The sequence below is a fragment of the Copidosoma floridanum genome, unplaced genomic scaffold, assembly GCF_036245765.1.
Source record: "Copidosoma floridanum isolate Cflo_tuat_1 unplaced genomic scaffold, Cflo_Japanese_pri ptg000004l, whole genome shotgun sequence".
NCBI lineage: Eukaryota > Metazoa > Arthropoda > Insecta > Hymenoptera > Encyrtidae > Copidosoma > Copidosoma floridanum.
In genome coordinates, this window is record NW_028321881.1 from 38,786,275 (window position 1) to 38,804,880 (window position 18,606).

The following is an 18,606-nucleotide window of genomic DNA, read 5'->3' on the forward strand; positions in this document are numbered from 1 at the left end:
TCATGAGGCTCCACCCCCACGCGCTCAGTACGCCAACTCCCTACTCTAACTTTAGATGAGGGTCTCTATTTAATACATAAAATAGTAACTTATGTGACATTTGAATTTTCGTTCTGCTATATGCTTTATGAGTCGTTATAAATCACACAATAAACATAATAATTACAATGAGTATAAATCAGAATATGTTCATCATACTTATGATTTTTAGAAGTGTTTGCGGCCCTACCCAGATATCCCCAAAGAAACACAAACAGATATACCATTGGGTCTATAAATTTTGATAACTTATCCAAGTATGTGCAGTTTGGAATATTAATCGACTTATTTTTTGATGACCTACTAATGTCAAAATTTTTGGTCGTTTCAGATTTAAATACTATCGTTGCGCTTCATTAACTTGCCGTGAATTTTTTTTTACACGTAGAAAATACATTGTTTTTAATTTTTTTTAATAAATATATTTTTGGAATTTAGAATAATAAAAATTTTCTATTAGATAATGATTTTATATTTATTTAAAAATCTGAATAAAATTTTTAATCATTTTATTGTTAAAAATTAATGTTTTTTTTAATGGCAGTGGCATCATAAATGTACTAGCACCGCGCCCCCCGTCTCGGCTTCGCCCAAGATTCCCTTCTAGGAGCATAAATGTTTGATATAATAGTTGACATGTAGTTCTAATTAAAAAAATTTTCGTTTGGAATCCATACAGCTTCGGTCAAATAATAAAGTGCAAGACAGTTTCAAAAATATAATGATGCTGAAAAGTACCGTGCTTTTCTTATGCCATAAAATAGTTGTTTGACCTAACGAGCTACTAATTTGCACTTTCTTACGTTATAAAGAATTAGCGGCCCTTCGTCTTAGCTTCACCCGAGACTTACTTAATGAAACACCGTAGTGTGTTGACATGTAATGTTAAATGTTTTCAGTTAAAAATTTTACACTTATTCCTGACATTTCTCAGAACCAAAATTTTCTTACTAAAAAATATATTTGTTCGAAATCCATGCCTTTTATTTTGTCAAATAATAAACTGTAAAAAGTGAAACAAATATAATCATGCTGAGAAGTATCATACGTTCCTTACGCCGTAAAATAATTGCTGGCCCTAAACGACCGTTCATTTACACTTTCTCAGGTTATAATAAATGAAAAGAGCTATTACTTGAAACTATACAACCCTCCATATTAAGCCGTGAATCATAAATTGAGTACCTACTTACAAAATATTATCAGGGGTTAGAAAGGTGCATTTCTCACTAAAATCATGCATCAGTGGCTTTCACGTCGGCTATAAGTAAACGTAGTGTTGACGTATACCTATATTAGAGATATATATATTTATATATGTATATATATATATATATATATATCGGGCGTTCTGCATCATACTGCTACGACTCCGACTCTCGGAATAAGGCTTATAGACCAAGAGCTGAGGCCCAAGGATGGTCAAAATTTTAGCCAGCCGCCACTTTCACCAGAAGTGTTCTGATAGCCACAATAGCCTCCGTCTCAGTGGTCGTCCAAATAGCATACCCACAGAGAAGGTATTCTTTAGGCCCACTTTTCCGACTAACGATGAGCGATTAGTTATCCGGGGGACGCCCTGAAGAAGAGATATTCTTTGGTCAGCGGCGTACTTCCCTCCATCATGGTCTACGTACACAGAGAGTCTGCGGGTAAGAGTCAAGCTACCCGCAGCCAGCTTTCCATCATCGAGAATAATAATAAGAAATAGCTGAAAGTTTCACCACTGGTCCTTTACAGGACCATTATAAGTTTTTACATTCTCTACTTAACCATCAATATCATTGGTTCTTTTAAGGGCCACTAATAGTTCAACTACCTTGACAATAAAAACATTTTCACTACCATTTACGGCAACGATTCGTCGACTAAAAGAGCTAACATAAAGCAATAATACATAAGCTGGCCACTATTAAACCAAGTCAGTCATTTACTGGCTAAGCATTTAACCAGGAATTTACTTAAAAAGAGAAAACTAAAAATCAACTAACGACGTATAACCGAACGACCAAAATGAGTCTCTATTCTCCTTACATTGATTTCGTCGGTCACTCTTGTTGTAAAGTAATGTATGCTACACATGCGCGAGGAACACAATTGACGTACGCGTGTTAGTTTACGGCCGAGCAGAGCAAGTATCATAATGTACTATTTTCTTTCTACAGTGTCAGGGTTACAAAAATCGTAATAGCTAATAAAACAAACTTTATCAGACCATTTTTGAGATTTTAAAAATAAATTTTTAATAATTGTTGAAAAATTAATTTTGTTTCTACTTCTTTCAGAAAATTTTTTTTAGAAATCACTTAAAAACAAGTTAAATAAGAAGAACAAAAAAATCTGACAACCAAGATGGCTGATTTAAAAGTAATTAGTGTAGGTCAACAAATACATAAAATGTATGAATTTCCCATGTTATCTACCGAAAATTAACTTAATCTGACAAAGTTCAATTAAGGGCGTCTGTAACTTTGGGCCCACAAACATAATTTACTGTTTGTCACAACACAATTATCAAGTTTAATGAAAGGGTTTTTTCCAATAAACCATCTAACTCGCTGTACCAATCTTATTAGACAAAAATAGTGACTTTACCCGATGAGGCCAGTTGTTGGCTTTCTTTCGAAAAGGAAGCCCCTGTAGGCCCAGACGTTACCAAAAAAAATTCACTGTTCGTTTAAAAGTTGGATGCTTCTCGGCATCCTGGGTACCCATCCCATCGAAAAAGCCCGAGAAAAAAATCTCGATAATTTTCAATGAGATTCGAACCCACGACCCCTCGAGAGTTCCTCCAGCTAAAAGGCTATCACGCAAACCACTAAGCCATCGAAGCTCTCACCGTAGTTTTTATGTAAACTCGGACTAAACTAAAGATTTTTTCCTTATTTACCTCACACCATCAAAAATATAAATGTTTCCGGAAATTACGGTTAAGAGGGCAACATACCATCGCGTAATCCTTTACATTTTTTTGAGATGCACTTCAGTTGAAAAGAAAGTCAGTATTAAAATAATTTTAAAAATTGTATAAAAAAAAAACAAAAAACACATTTTTACGTGAAAATGTATTTTTCTTCAAACATTACTTGACCACATTATGAAACCTATATATTCGAGATATTATTAGTTTTAGGTTGTTGATCACCTGGTTTTTTCGTAGTGGAAAAAATTATAAGCATGAATTTATGCAATAATAAAAATAATTTTAATTTTGTAGTGAAATGAAAGAGGTTATCATGTTATTAAAAATAACTAATTATTTGAATTAAAAACTACAAAGAAAATAGTCGTTCGATCAAATTTTGAAGTTTAACGCACTAAGTGTACAAGTAGTTAAGCCCCTTATTAAAAATGCATCCTTACACAACGTCACGTAATATTTTTTATAATATGTTAAATCATAATATTTTAAATTGAGTTTTAAAGTACAATTAACGTCAGTAGATAAGCTATGGTGGTTCTAGAACACGGCAGTTCTAGAACAGCCCCGTTCTCCATGACGTGTACCCCTCTGCGGCGTGCCCCTGCTTCCCCTGCGGCCAATAGGCGAGCGGGTCCAGCAGTTTCCTTTTTTTGCGCGCGCCGCTTGAGTTTGTGCGGGCTACCTGCAGCGCACAAACTTTGCCATAGTATGAATTTCGAAAATTAGCATGTATATTATATAGCAATGCATACTGGTTATGTGTTATATCGAGATTAAGATCACCATAAGGATAATATTGTGAATTTAAATAGAGTCTCACATTTCTTATATTGCAGTGATCAAACATGCTAGTGCTTACGTTTTTCTGATTTTTTCGGTTTGTTTGAAAGGCAAAAATAACATAACGTGGCTTTTCCAACAGATTTGATGTCTTAACTGTCCAAATATGTTTTGATGTGCTAGGTAAGAGGGAATACTCATATGATTCCCAAGTTCGAAAACTCATAGATACAAACTCATCTTTCCGTGGGACTAAGGAGCAAAATGTATAGTGTGAAAATTCAAGATCAAACCCCCGTAAATAAATCAATAGGTGTTAAAAGTTCCAGTGTAAAGGCAACAATAACTTTTGATAATTACATAACATATTTGCATGAAAACACTATTATTAAACGAGAGTAAAAAATATTAGATCGTGTCATCATCAGCTTTTTAGTGAAAAGGAGACAAAAATTGCACTTAGTGCTCATGACGACAAACGATATTTGCTACTTGATTGTAGAGATACTCTACCATAGGGTTATTACAGCATAGTGGGAGTAGGATAATCCAATAAGAGGGAAGACTCCATAGAAGGGATATCTAATCACGTAGGATAAACTGTAAAGGTAGTTACTGTATTAGATCCGTCAAAAATAGGCAGGACACTAGCAGATAACTCGATAGTGGAGGGGTCAGCATTATATAAGGAGTTGTCGCAGCGAGACAAGCTCAATCTACTCTCAAGCAGAGATCCAAGTAAGGTTGAACTTAATCAACGGAAGCTGAAAACCGCTTTATCTCGCGTTCTTTCAATCGAAACGCCGTGTAAAAAACCTAGATACATTGAAGGTAATATATTTTCCACAGTAAAGATTTACTCATATTTACACATAGTATGTAATATATTAGTATTTTATGCTAATTATCATGTTTATTTTTTGTTTTGTTAAAGGTGGATCTTGCAGCACTGAACAAAATCGCTGACAGCGATTTTCTTCCTACGAAGAAACTTTCTGAATTGATACCTAATCAAAACTACATGGTGTCAAAACTAAGAAAAGCGTATACTAAATTCGGACCTAAGATAGTTGCAGAACTTGACAATGAATTTCAAATTTTTCTGCAAACTAGAATATGTTCGGCTCTGTTTCAAAACGAAGAATTTCATAATGAATTGTTAGATGCTATAAATAAATTTAAATTGTTTATAGTGTATAATGGAAAACACATTATATTTTCTTATGCGTAATGTAAAAAAGATGACAAAATAAATTACGATTATCTCTATGTTTGAGTACTTATTTAACATTCTTTCTATGTAACATTTTCATTCTTATTTGATACATAAGGTGGATGTCCCAGTACTCGCTCACTTAAGCAGACGAAATGTCCCAATAGTTGGTCACTTTTTTTCTTTTATGGGCCTTCGTTATATTTTACATTGGGTTACATTAACTTGTATTAAAAGAGTAATTGCTTAGTGTCTGAATAGCTACCCGATTTATGTATGTTTTGAAAATTCATAGTGAAAAAATCAGCCAGATGACCGACTATTGGGACATGACCGAGTACTCGGACATCGACCTTATTACAATCTTGTAATTTTAATCTTCAGAAAGAAATTCACAAAAACTTTTATTTATTCGTCCAACTATTGTGAGTACTGTCAAAGCCCAGCCATTTGACAAAAACTTGATTGCCACGTTTTCGAAGGACCTCTTCCACAAGGTAAGTATCTGGATACTTTGTATTCTGCAGTTCTTGTTCATAGAAGCCTCCAGAAATAGGTTGATCTTGGTAATCTTTGAGATGATACGTTGTTGGATTTGTTTCTGCTACTCGAATGATTGTAAATATTTCCGTCGACCAATTTGGCGTATACCCTTCTTTAAATGCTTGTTTGGTTTTGCTTTCTAGTACTTTATCACCGATTTTGAATTTAGGCGTAGACTTACTACTATTTTCACATTTTCTTTTCATCTTCTCCAAAATTTGAACTTCATTTTCAACTACAACATCTTTTGGTTTCAAACCAATTGTTCAGTGTTTTCTATTGTTATAAAATTTAATTAACGTTTGTAACAAATTAAACCATTCATAATTGCCTTGCAAACTAAATTTTTTCCACATCAAATTTTTCAAAGTACGATTGAATCGCTCGCATTTAGACGCTTTGAGATAACTGTGCGTTGAGTATAAATTTATTTTATATTTCTGCATCAGATTTAAAAAATTTGCATTATAAAATTCTTTGCCACAATCAGTTTGCATGTTTACGGGCAGCCGTCCTTTTTTCAATATCGAATGGATTGCTGCAGTTACTTCTTCACCAGTTTTTTTCTTGACAGGTACAGCACATGCTTACTTGGAGAAAACGTCAATTTCAGTGAGCATATACCGATAACCTTTGTTTTCACGAGCGTAAGGCTGCATCTCTACAAGGTCTGCTTGCCAAGTCTCGTCTAAGCCACGTATGTTGAATTTTCGGCGAGGGTAGTTACGCCTAGCTGCCTTATGGAGTTCCTTAACTATTTGCTCCATGTATTAATTTTCTAGGTTTAAGTTTTTTGAATCAGCTTGAATAAATAGGAATTTTTTTGCAAGTTTTACATAAAAATTCGAAAGCTATCTATTTCTTTTTCAAGTCTTTTAATTACTTCAATCAAGTAAGCATAATTTACAGCATCTTGAGGTTGTTTTGGTGTTCCAACATTGCACAGTCTTTTATTATCTAAGTCATACTGCCCGTCTGCGGTAAGTTTATATCCAATACCAGGAGACCTTGACTACCACCTTCGGTCCTACCCAATTTTCGACCGAATACATCGACACTCATTTTGATACTAAAGCAGTGATTACATGCATCAATATATACATATGTATCCTTCCTCACGAAGCTCTTCGATGATTGATATAATTTGATTGTCATGACTTGTATTTCCTACCGACTTTTCAGCAATTAATAAGCGTAAACGATCTACTAACTCATTACGAACCGTAAGATCGAACATTGGAGCAATCATTTTATTAAACTTATTACTATTATGGGTTTGTATAGCTCCGTTTTTTTTAAACCATTTTTTGTGAACATTTGAAATTTTTAATATTATGTAGTACTTTTCAAAATCCTCCCATGTCAACAGAGATTCATTAGGATGCTTTTTGATGAGTAGCTCCACTAATCCCAGAGTCATTGGATACTTTAAATCATCTATTTTGATATGATTATTTTTAAATTCTATTCGCGAATCGACAAGTTTGTACAGCTCATTTTTTTTCACACTCCATACTTTAAATCTAATAAATCTTTCTGATTCTGTTCAAGTATTTGTAAATAAGAATTGTTTGATGAGATTTTACTGACTTGAACAGAATCACGAGATTGGTCTTGAATAGTATCATTTAAATCATCATTATCATCATCACTTTCACTAATGGCAGACTCGAATGTTAAATCATTTTCACTGAATTTTTCTCTGTTTTTTTGTTGATTCACTTTATTAACTTTATTTCTTTCTTCATCGTTTTTAATATAAAAATAACTGTGAGTAACAGAGTTATTACTATTTTTTCGTTTTTTTGTTTCGGCATCAATTTCCATTAGAGGGTCTGTAATTAGTTTGAAAGTTTCACTAAGCACTTTTTCAGCCTCATTTTGCCCAAACTTCAACAGTCTATACTTTTCTTTAACTGCCTCTCGCGCCTTCACTAACTGACGTAGAACGTCTTTCTTTTGTTGATAAATGATGATGCTCCAATGTCTTGCAACAGACTGTAATGATTGCGCTAGATATGTCCTAAATGTACACCAAAATTATCAAAGCCTTTTCTATAGCGACCATTATTTATTTGCCTATCCTTGTTTATAACAACGAATCCATGTTTATCATCATTTCAGCAATTAGAGCATAAATTTTTTAATTGAATGTAGGACATGTCTGAGTTTACATGATCATTGTACACATGCTTTAAGTTAACTTCATCTTGATGAAATAAAACTAAAAAGTTAACATTATCCCTTACGAGATACTTTGGTACTTGAGCATATAACTGACAAAGATAGAAGCAGTCCACGTTTTTGTGTCTACCCATGCAGAAAAAGGCTTTTACATTATTTTGTTTTTCACAAGCTATATCATCAAAAATCATTATAGAATTTGGTAAAGCATCATCTGGTGAGACTACAGTTTCGAGTTTCGTGTTCACTGAAAGATAAGTATTTCACACCCTCTGTAGGCTCCAATAGTTCTTTTAAAAACTTGTACTTTGGTTGATGTAGCGATTTTGAATACACGTACACATTTTCAAACTTAACTCCATTGGGATGTATAATTAAAGCTAATAAGCTATTAGTTTTACCACAATTACATGGACCACAAAATACCGCGCAAATACTGTCAGGAGGTAGTTCACCATGTCGATTCAAACTCTTTTCTTGTTTTACAATAGCGTAAAAATTAGGAACTTGTAATTTAATGGATTGCTCTTTGAACTCCATGTCCATACTGTATTAATAATCAGTTAAAACTAATCTTTTAATGAAATAGTACAACGCTTATACAGTTAGGGCTCTTTATTTGTCTACTATAAGTACATTATTCATTTCCTCGAACGATTAGTCATGATCTAACCTCTGAAGACTAATCATCATACATCGTAAGAGAGGGCATGGTCTCGTAAATAAAATCATAAATTCTTTACCAGTAGAGCTTGATTTTCCGGGCCATCAATACTGCGGTCCAGGTACTAAGCTTGCTAAGCGTCTTGCTAGAGCGGACCCCGGAGTAAATCTGCTGGATGTGGTATGCAAGAGCATGATATAGCATACTCCAAAAATCGACACGATTTAAAAGCCAGAAACGACGCCGATAAAATCTTAGCTGAGAAGGATTGACAAAGAGTTAAAGTTTTAGATCTAAGTATTGGTAAAAGAGCAGCAGCTGCCCTGGTGACCGGCGCTATGAAGGTTAAAAGTAAATTTGGTATGGGGTTGATGGAGAAGAAAAAACAGGGTTTTGAAAAAAGGAAAAGAAGGATGGGTAGGTCAAAAAAAAATAATTTAGTGCTATAAGTGCAGTTATTAAGGCTGCCTCGCAAGACATGAAAACTTACAGTAAAAGTGCTCGAGATGTCATTAGTAGTGTTTTGAAAGGTGCTCGTAGTGCAGTTAAAAAATCGGGGGGTAAAAAGTATGCTACGATTCCACGCATCTTACGCCTTCCTACACAGATTGGTGAAGCTTTACCTTTGATTCCCTTGTTTGCTGGTTTGAGTGTAACTGGTGCTATAGCCAATGAAATAGCTGGAATAATGAAGAGCATTAATGCTGCTAAGTCAGCCAAAAAGCAGCTAGCCGAAAGTCAGAGACATAATCAAACCATGGAAGCTATCGCTCTTGGAAAAGGTCTCTATCTCAAACCACATCAAACTGGATTAGGAATCTATTTAAAACCTTATGCTGGAAAAGGTTTAGAAAAAAAAACCTCAAAAAAAAAAAAAAAGTTAAGGAAATAAAATTACCCGATCGAGCTTTGGCTAACATAGATTTGTTGAAATACTTTAAAATCCTAAAAATTCCTCATTTTCGTGGAGTATTCATGAGAAACAGTTTACCTGCTGACGGTCCATGGTTTTATGAAACAGCAATAGTAAATCTCGAGGGTAAGAATAGACCCGAAACTCACTGGGTGGTTTATCGAAAACGTGGTAATAATGTTGTGTACTTTGACAGTTTTGGAGATCTACAGCCACCTACTGACTTATTGTTGTATCTGAAAGTTAGTAAAGTGAAATATAATCATAAGAGATATCAAGAATTTAACTCCTACAACTGCGGTCGTTTGTGCTTAAAGTTTCTTTTAAAACAAATATAACTTTCTCACATGGGGAGAAACCACTTAGTTACACTTCAACAACCATGGAAGAAACATTAACACTCAGCCTTTCTGGTACTTCCTCTGTTTTAGAAGCACAGTATTTTCCACCGATTGAATTATCACCAAAACACAACTACGTTCTTGGCTTAGTAGAACTTTTGTCATTAAACTCAATCCCAAATATTGATGAAAATTGTAATAAATTTTATGTCGGCAATCAAGTTATTATATTACCAACAGGCAGTTATAAGATTGAAGATATCAGATCATTTTTGATTGAGGTATTATAACCTTGCGATATAACTCTCGATATCAAGCCATATAATAATACGCTTCGAAGTGTTATCAAGCGCAGTCATACTATTGATTTTAGACCTAAAGATTCAATAGGCTGTCTATTAGGTTTCACTTAAAGAGTTCTAAAAAATAGTACCACTCATATTTCAGACTTACCTGTAGCTGTTCGAAAGATAAACGCATTAAGAGTTGAATCTAACATCACAAGTGGAGCTAACATAAACAGTCACAAAGTATACACGATTCATAAATTTTTTCCCGCTGTACCACCTGGATATAAGATTATTGAAGTTCCTTCACAAATAATTTATTTACCGATCATTTGACGTATCATTTATCATATAAAACTACGCATTGTAGATCAGGATGGTGATTTAGTCAACTTTCGTGGAGAAGTCATAACTATAAAGTTGCACATAAAACCCTCTACATAATGGGTATCATTTATACTTAGACAAATCATATAGACAGCTCAATATGCACTCCAGCACTCAATCAACAACGAGCTCTCAAACTGTTGAGACGTCAGAGAAAAAAGTCCATCAAAGCATCGAGACATCGGAGAAAACGGTTGACACGTCAATAACTAACTCATCAAAACATTCAGCTTATAAAAAGTCTCGGTCTAAAAATAAAAAGCCCTGGTGGAAACTAAATTGGATACTCTTTTGCTGTATACAAAATGGACGAGATTCTAAGTATTCAGTCTCCAGTCGCATTTGATGAATCTATTGCGCACTATGAGATTCATGCTCATCAGCCGTATGCATCTTTAACATATGGTAACAGCGATGAAATTCGAATTTCAATTCAACATCAAGATTTGTGTCTTTTACCATCCAGAAGTTCTTTACATGTTTATGGAAGATTGGTCAAAACAGATGAAAATACAGCAGTAACAAATACTGCTTTTATAAACAACGCAATCTGCCACTTATTTGAAGAAATAAGATATGAGATAAATGTCATAGAGGTCGACAAGTGCAAAAATGTTGGATTAGCAACCCTCATGAAAAATTGGTTATCACTTCATCCTGATCAAAAATTTATGATAAATGCCAGTTGGCTTGGTGTTGGGGAAGAAGCTGATGATTTTACTAATGATAACGGCTACTTTGATATCATGCTTCCACTGAATATGATTTTGGGTTTTGCTGAAGACTATCGTAAGATAGTTGTTAATGTAAAACATGAGCTTATACTTACAAGAGCAAGAAACGATATAAATGCCATGTTGCAAACTGCAGTTAATGCCAATCCTGCTGATCCTGCGGCCACAGCAACTTGGGAAGATTTTAAAATAGTAATATTAAAGCTTGAGTGGCTTATGCCCTATGTGGTAATGTTAGATTCTCATAAAATTCGTTTGTTAAATTATCTACAAAAAGATAAGTTTGTATCTATGAGTTTTCGAACTTGGGAATTATATGAGTATCCCCTCTTACCTAGCACATCAAAACATATTTGGACAGTTAAGACATCAAATCAGTTGGAAAAGCCACGTTATGTTATTTTTGCCTTTCAAATAAACCGAAAAAATCAGAAAAACGTAAGCGCTAGCATGTTTGATCACTGCAATATAAGAAATGTAAATCTCTATTTAAATTCACAATATTATCCTTATGGTGATCTTAATCTCGATATAACACATAATCAGTGTGCATTGCTATATAATATGTATGCTAATTTTCAAAATTCATACTATGGCAAAGATTGTACGCCTTCATTAGGCAAACATCACTTTCTCAATCGAATAACTTTAATCGTCCTTGATTGTTCGAAACAAAACGAGTCATTAAAAAATGCTCCAGTATATGTAAGGCTAGAATTTGAGTCGCATAACAATTTTCCTGCCAATACATCTGCTTATTGCTTAACTTTACATGACCGTATCGTTCAGTATAGTCTAATGAGTGGGGATGTTAAGAAACTCATGTAAAGCTACATATAGCTAGTTCATAGGTTCTACGAGCATCAGTTTATTCTCAACCATCATGGATAAAGGTCGGAGCAACAGTTGGAGTAAAGAAGAAGCAGAAAATAAACAACGACAAGGAAAGTGGGAAAAATTTATGAAGAGAAACGAGAAAAAAGATGTGAAGGTTGAAAAAATAAAATCTGTGGAAAAATCAAAAGATAAAGATGTAGGATTATTTAATCAATGTGTCGCATAAACCGAGTGCAAGCAATTTTACAACTAATGTTAAGTATCAAAAACTTTCTACTAAGAACGATGATAATAAAAATAAGAAATCTTGGTTGAAAAACTTCGTCGATAAGTATTCAATCAACAAAGGATCTTGTCCTAGAAATAAAGGTTATGAAAAGCTAAAAAAATAAAACTAAATATCATAATAGCGATGAAAATGGAGTATTTCGTGGACATGCAAGGTTTCAAGAAACCGGGTAATGATTATGTACTCAAAGAATTGGCTATCCTTCCGCTCGGTGCTATCAATGCAGAAGCACACGTATTTCTATTTAAAGCACCCATCAGCTGGCGAAAATTACCACCAAAGTATAAACATAAAAATTTATACCTCGAAATTTACTATCATGGGCTAAGCTGGGACTCAGAAAAAATTGAGTAAACAGAAATAGGAAATATTATATGGGAGAATCTTGAAAATGCTACGAAGATACTTGTTATTGGAGATCCGAAACAAAAGTGGCTTGAAAGATTTGGCTTTAAAGTCACTGATATGACAGACTATCTACCATTTGAACTTCCAAGATTAATTACTACTTGTGCTTATCACAACGGTGCCTACAGATCCATGTGTGCTCTTCATAACGTCAAACGAATGAAAAAGTTTTACTTTAACATGGAATGGATTAATGTTGATGACGACGACGACAACAACTACGATAACAATAAAGAGCTGTGAAAATGTATTGCATTTCAAGAATAAGGTGTTTAACAAATCATTTTGCAATTCTAGTTTTGTACATGTAAATTTTTTTATTTTGAAATAAACTGATTGATCAAAAATAAACAACAATTATTTGTTAGTATCTATCAGTGCCCTCCGGTGAATTTGGAAATTCAAAGTGATCAATGATCCGTTGGGGGCGAAATGTGAGAAAATAAATAAATACAAGTAAAGTGTATTTAAATTTTCTTACGTTGATTTATTGATGCGCAACGTTTCGCTGACAATATGCGTCAGCCTCATCAGGCGCAGGTACGCGAGAATTCGTAAGTTTGGTTGACTTACGACTGCTGTCTTGAGTCGACAGCACGACAGGTGACGAGTAAGTCAACCAAACTTACGAATTCTCGCGTACCTGCGCCTGATGAGGCTGACGCATATTGTCAGCGAAACGTTGCGCATCAATAAATCAACGCAAGAAAATTTAAATACACTTTACTTGTATTTATTTATTTTCTCACATTTCGCCCCGAACGGATCACTGATCACTTTGAATTTCCAAATAAACAACAATGTTAACAATTATTTTTCTTCCACCTCACATTCTACACTATGATGCAACACCCTCGCTTACATTAAAAAAATGCATATAACCATCGCGTGTGCAAGCTGCACAAGACTTTACATATTTAAGCAGCGCGCAAATCAACGCTGCAGACGCGCATTGCACTGCGCACAACTCGAACAGCGCTGCAAGTAGCACGCACAAACTCAAGCGGCGCGCGCAAAAAAAGGAAACTGCTGGACCCACTCGCCCATTGGCCGCAGGGGAAGCAGGGGCACGCCGCAGAAGGGTACACGCCACGGAGAGGGGGGCTGTTCTAAAACCGCCGTGTTCTAGAACCGCCATAGCTTATTAACTTATTTTATACACAGTTTAAGTATCTAAAAATTAATTGTTGTTTTTTTTTTGTACGTTTATTAACGAGATTCTGATTTTTAATTATTACAACCTTACTAGAGTGCAAATAAAAAATTTTTTTGGTCACACACGTTATTTTTAACAGATGTCAGAAAATAAAGTTTCCTATGCTACAGCATAGAGACCCCTCACCTTTCACCCACGAATGTGTGACGAAAAAACAACCTTAAGAAAATATTCTACTCTAATTATACGTTACTAAAATTTCTGTTTCCAAAATTCATTACATACTGTTATTGTCAACTCTTGAAAGTAAAATAAGCAATTGACCTACGTGTGTATATATTTGTATAAAAGTATCTGACTGTGTACTCACAGGTTGGACGAGTTCTGTTTGGTCGGCTTAGGGGAATCCATGGTCTTTGTGGTGGTGAAGCGCAAGTGACTGCAACGAAAAAAAATTTTTAATCAACGAGATAAATCTTAATAATGATAAATACAATGTTTCTAAAAAATTTTCAATTATCCATCATTTTTCTTATAAGTATCAAAATAGAAAATATTTTTACATTTCTATTTGAAATTTAGCAGAAAACTAATCTTTATTTTTTTGAAAAAGTTTGTAAACCAATTTTCTATAAATAGTTTTTCATTTGACAAGGTGTTTACTAGGCTTTTTCAATTAGTGAATAAATAAAAGTGCGAGTTGTAGTTAAAGTTACTTTATTAGAGCCTCCTATCTGTTAGGTAAGATCTTTCAGTCTTGCAGACCCTGTCCTCTCACTCTCGCGACTCTACCTAATCCATGGAAAGTCCGTTGTTTGTGAAAAAACTCATGTACAACATAACATACTTTCATAGGAAATAATTGTTGCTTCAAATTTGTTTAAATTTATAAATTATAACTAAAAAATTTGAAGTCTACTTTATTTGAGCCAAATAAAATAAGTTGTCATCGTTTGGTTACAATAAACATAAAAATGAAAATAATGAAATACATATAGAAAAAAATTCAAACAACAACAATGCAAGATCTAAGAAAGTAATTTTTATTTTAACATTTGAAAAAGATCCAAATTCACAAAACAAGCCTCTAGATAGCTGGACTTTCACAAAAGGCAAATAATCGACAATTTGTATCTCCTTTCAGAGTGACGACAAAAACAGCATCCATACACACGCGCAAATAACGACTTACGATACCGCTGCGGACATCACAGTCTGAATCTCAATAAACAGAGCTTTACAACTTCAAAATACAAAGCCTGCAGTGCTTATTGACTTAACAAGACATGCAACGTGCATTAACCGCGTGAAAAAGCTTAGCTTGCATGTGTCTATTTAAGAGCGGCCATGCATTTTCGTACATACATTCTAAGAAAAGTCTCACGGAGCTCTTATTGTAGACAATGGGCATTCCATAGTAAGAAGCTTATCTGGTGCCAGAGACTCTATCGTGAGCTGATGGTGCAAGTATGTTTTCAAAGTAGTCGATGATTTGAATAAGCTCATTTTTTATTTGAATTGCAGCACGACTGAATTTTTATACAGCATAAGAACCGCAGATAAATATAATTTTTATTTGCTTATGAGGATGGTAGCCAAGGCTGGGAATTAAAAAAAATTAATTCTCTTACTGAATTTGTAGACCAAAACAGCATTTTTCTATGTTGTCTGATTGTACCTTTTTATACATTTTTACTGTTGCGTTGAAGATGGCATAACTAGTAATTTATTATATTTAGGATTAAGCTTTCAGTAAATAAACTTGACATAATTTAACTTTAATTTTTGATTAAATTTATATTATAGCCAGTTGCTTAGCCTTTAGCATTTATACTAACTGGTACACAATGCAGCCATTAATTTTAAAGATTTTGAGTTAATTTTTAATTGAAGCTAGTTGTTTGGCCATAAGAGTTTGCACTAGAAGTACGCTTCGTAACCATAATATGGATAGTGATAGTAGTAGCAGTAGCAGTAGCCGTAGCAGCAGTAGTAGTAGTAATTTTTTTTTGCGGAGGGAGGGGAAATGCATTAAGGCACAACACAGGGACAGTGGTAGTGTGGGACTCGGTGGACTTTTTTTAATAGACCTCCCATACCCACTAACCTCCCTGTGCAAGATTTGTCTTGCGCGCCCATGCCCTCCCCTTCCCCTCTTTCTGCTCAAAGGAGGGAGCTGCTGCTCGCTTGGTCTCTGCCGGCGCGAGCGTACAGCTTGATCTAGTGGAGCCAACGTGTGTGCACGCCTCGACCTCTTGCTTCGCTGGGGACTCTCAAACCAGACCTCCACGTCGATCTGCCTACTATAAAATATCTGTTACGGCTGATCTGCCAATCTTGTATTTACTCGACGTTCTAATAAAAATTAATTCAAACATTGGTCCTTCGAGCCGGATAGCGTGACTGGGACAGACAACCACCAGAACATCATCGAGCCCAAGACAGCCAGGACTACTGTGCTAGGCGAAGCAATGTAAGTAGGACGATGTGAGATGCGATCATGCGAAAATACATTCTCTACGTCCGAGAACGTATCGAGACATTGGACCTCTGTTGCAAGTGATGCAATCGTGCAGAGCCGCGCCACGTGGTAGAGCGATTTGAGGTTATGATAGCCTTAACAAGATGTGACAGGCGAGAGACGCCCCACCGCGACTGCCGTGCAGTCCGCGTCGTGGACCTTGCGTGCGACCGCGATTACTCAGTCAGTGAGGCTGTCGAGAGGTTTTGGGTTGCAGATTGCAGGCTGCTTCATGTTTAAACCGCGGGATTTACTAGTTCACGTCATCCCGCGGCTGGTCGGGTTGATAGATTCATTTGCGATTCCTCACCCCCTTTTTCTCAATATTCTACGTGGACTCATTTGGCACGCACGATTGCACCACAAGTAACAAGGCGCCGTTTGAGAGACAAGCGTCGAGCTCAGCGCGTGACTAGTTTACAGGGATAACGAAGGCTGGCCCTCGTTGCTGGAAACGCAGCAAGCCCTGCTAGAGGTTCTCGCGGAATTCACTCAATCCGCCAAGAGCGTCGAAGTATGGAGCATGGGTCTCGTCGACGCCAGGTTTGAGCTACTCGCTGATTATTGGAATGACTTTCAAGCCAATCATAAGGTTATGATTCAGGGCGCACCTGTGGACAAAGTTGCCTCCTTGAGAGCCCTGTACAGGTCCGCAGAGGGATACTACCTCGACGCTAAGGCGTGCCTGTATGACGCTAGGAGTCGGCTGTTCCCGACCATGCCAGGAGGTGGTGGCCAGTTACCACTCCCCGGACCGCTCCCTGGACGGCACTCGGATCCTCGCCTGTCGAGCATCAATATTCCGCTCTTTTCTGGCCGTCGCGAGGATTGGCAGTCTTTCCGCGACCTGTTCCAGACGCTCATTCACCAGGATGCTCGGCTCACCGACGTCGAGAGGCTTTACTACCTAAAGGTAAACGTGCAGGGTGAGGCAAAAGCAGTTCTGGACACCTTGCAGCTCGTTGGCTCCAATTATTCCACGGCCTGAAGTCTTCTTGTCTCGTAGTTCGAGCATCGCGGCCTCCTTGTGCAGGACCACGTCATGGCACTCCAAACACTCAAGCCTCTGCGCGAGGAGTCCGCTGCTGGTCTGCAGGGCTTGCTCGATGCCTTAGAAAAGCACCGTGATCAACTGCGAGCGCTCAATCAGCCGGTGAAACATTGGGATGTGTGGATGGTCTCTTTAGCCTCGACCGCCATGGACCCCTCGACTCGGAGAGCCTGGGAAGACGAGCTCGAGAAGTTGGAGGCAGCCAGCTCTGCACAAGGGGAAGCGGCCTCCTTCGCCACTTTGTCCAGCTTTCTGTGGAGGCGCGGCCGCTCACTGACTTTAATGGAAGCCTCGCGCCCTCCCCGATCGACGAACGATCCTGTACGCTAGACGATGTGTCAACGATGACTGCCCTGCTTGCCACGCGCCGCACTACGTAGGTCACTGCAGCCGTTTACTGGAACTGGACGCGCTTGGGCGAAGGAATTTTGTCACTCAGCACAAGCTGTGCTTTAACTGCCTGAAGCCGGGTCACATGGCAACTGTCTGCCCTTCCCAAGGTGTATGCCAATATTGCAAGGCGCGGCATCACAGCCTCATCCATGATGGCGGTCGCAAGCGCAGGGCCACGCCCGACCCAGCACCAGCTGAGGCAAAGCAGTGCCTCTTCACCTCGGACTCAAAGGACGGGATCGACGCGGCAGCTGCTTCACCGTTGTGACTAGCCGTCTGGCCCACGCTCAAGGTTTAGCTCATGGGCCCCGGGGGGCGGACAGTCACAGCAAGAGCACTCGTTGACGCTTGTTCGGAGATTTCAATCACGTCCACTGCACTTGCTCGAAAGCTTGGTGCCAGTCCCGAGCCAGCCGTCACGAGCATCTCTGGCGTCAGAGGCGCTGTCTTTATGCGCTCTCTAACGATTGCAAGTTTGCAGCTCCAAACCCGAAACTCAACCTGGACGTTGCGGCTGACTGCGCACTGCTTGCCCCAAATGGGACTCCGCACCCCCTCCGGACCGTTACAACCAGCCGTCATCGGACTCTCGACGGCGTCGCTGGATCCGTCGTCGGCTACGTCGAGATCCCGCTCCCTCGCCTTTCGCCCTACTGACGACGATTAAGCTGCGCGATGCCTACCTCGCCTGCGTCCGCCTTAGCCAGCGACAATTCTTCGCCCTAGAGATTGCGAGCTTGCAAAAGGGCGGCCGTGTCCCTGCGAAAAATCCACTGCTGTCTCTAGACCCGATCTTCTCCGATGACGTCCTTAGAGTTGGCGGTCGTTTCCATCATTCTGCGCTCACTTTAGACGAGCAGCATACGCCAATCCTCGACAGCCGATGCAGCCTCGCTCGGCACATTATCCAGTGGGCTCATGCTCGTGCTCTTCACGGAGGAGT

General features: G+C 37.6%; 1 protein-coding gene across 1 annotated transcript in view; it reads right to left on the bottom strand.

The window, feature by feature from the left end:
* twin (CCR4-NOT transcription complex subunit 6-like twin) overlaps positions 1-18,606 on the bottom strand; it is a 202,027-nt gene that overhangs the window by 104,602 nt on the left and 78,819 nt on the right. The window contains exon 3 of the mRNA XM_023391529.2: positions 14,069-14,137. Within this exon, the coding sequence (XP_023247297.2) occupies positions 14,069-14,137 (69 nt within the window). The remainder of the gene's footprint in view (positions 1-14,068; positions 14,138-18,606) is intronic.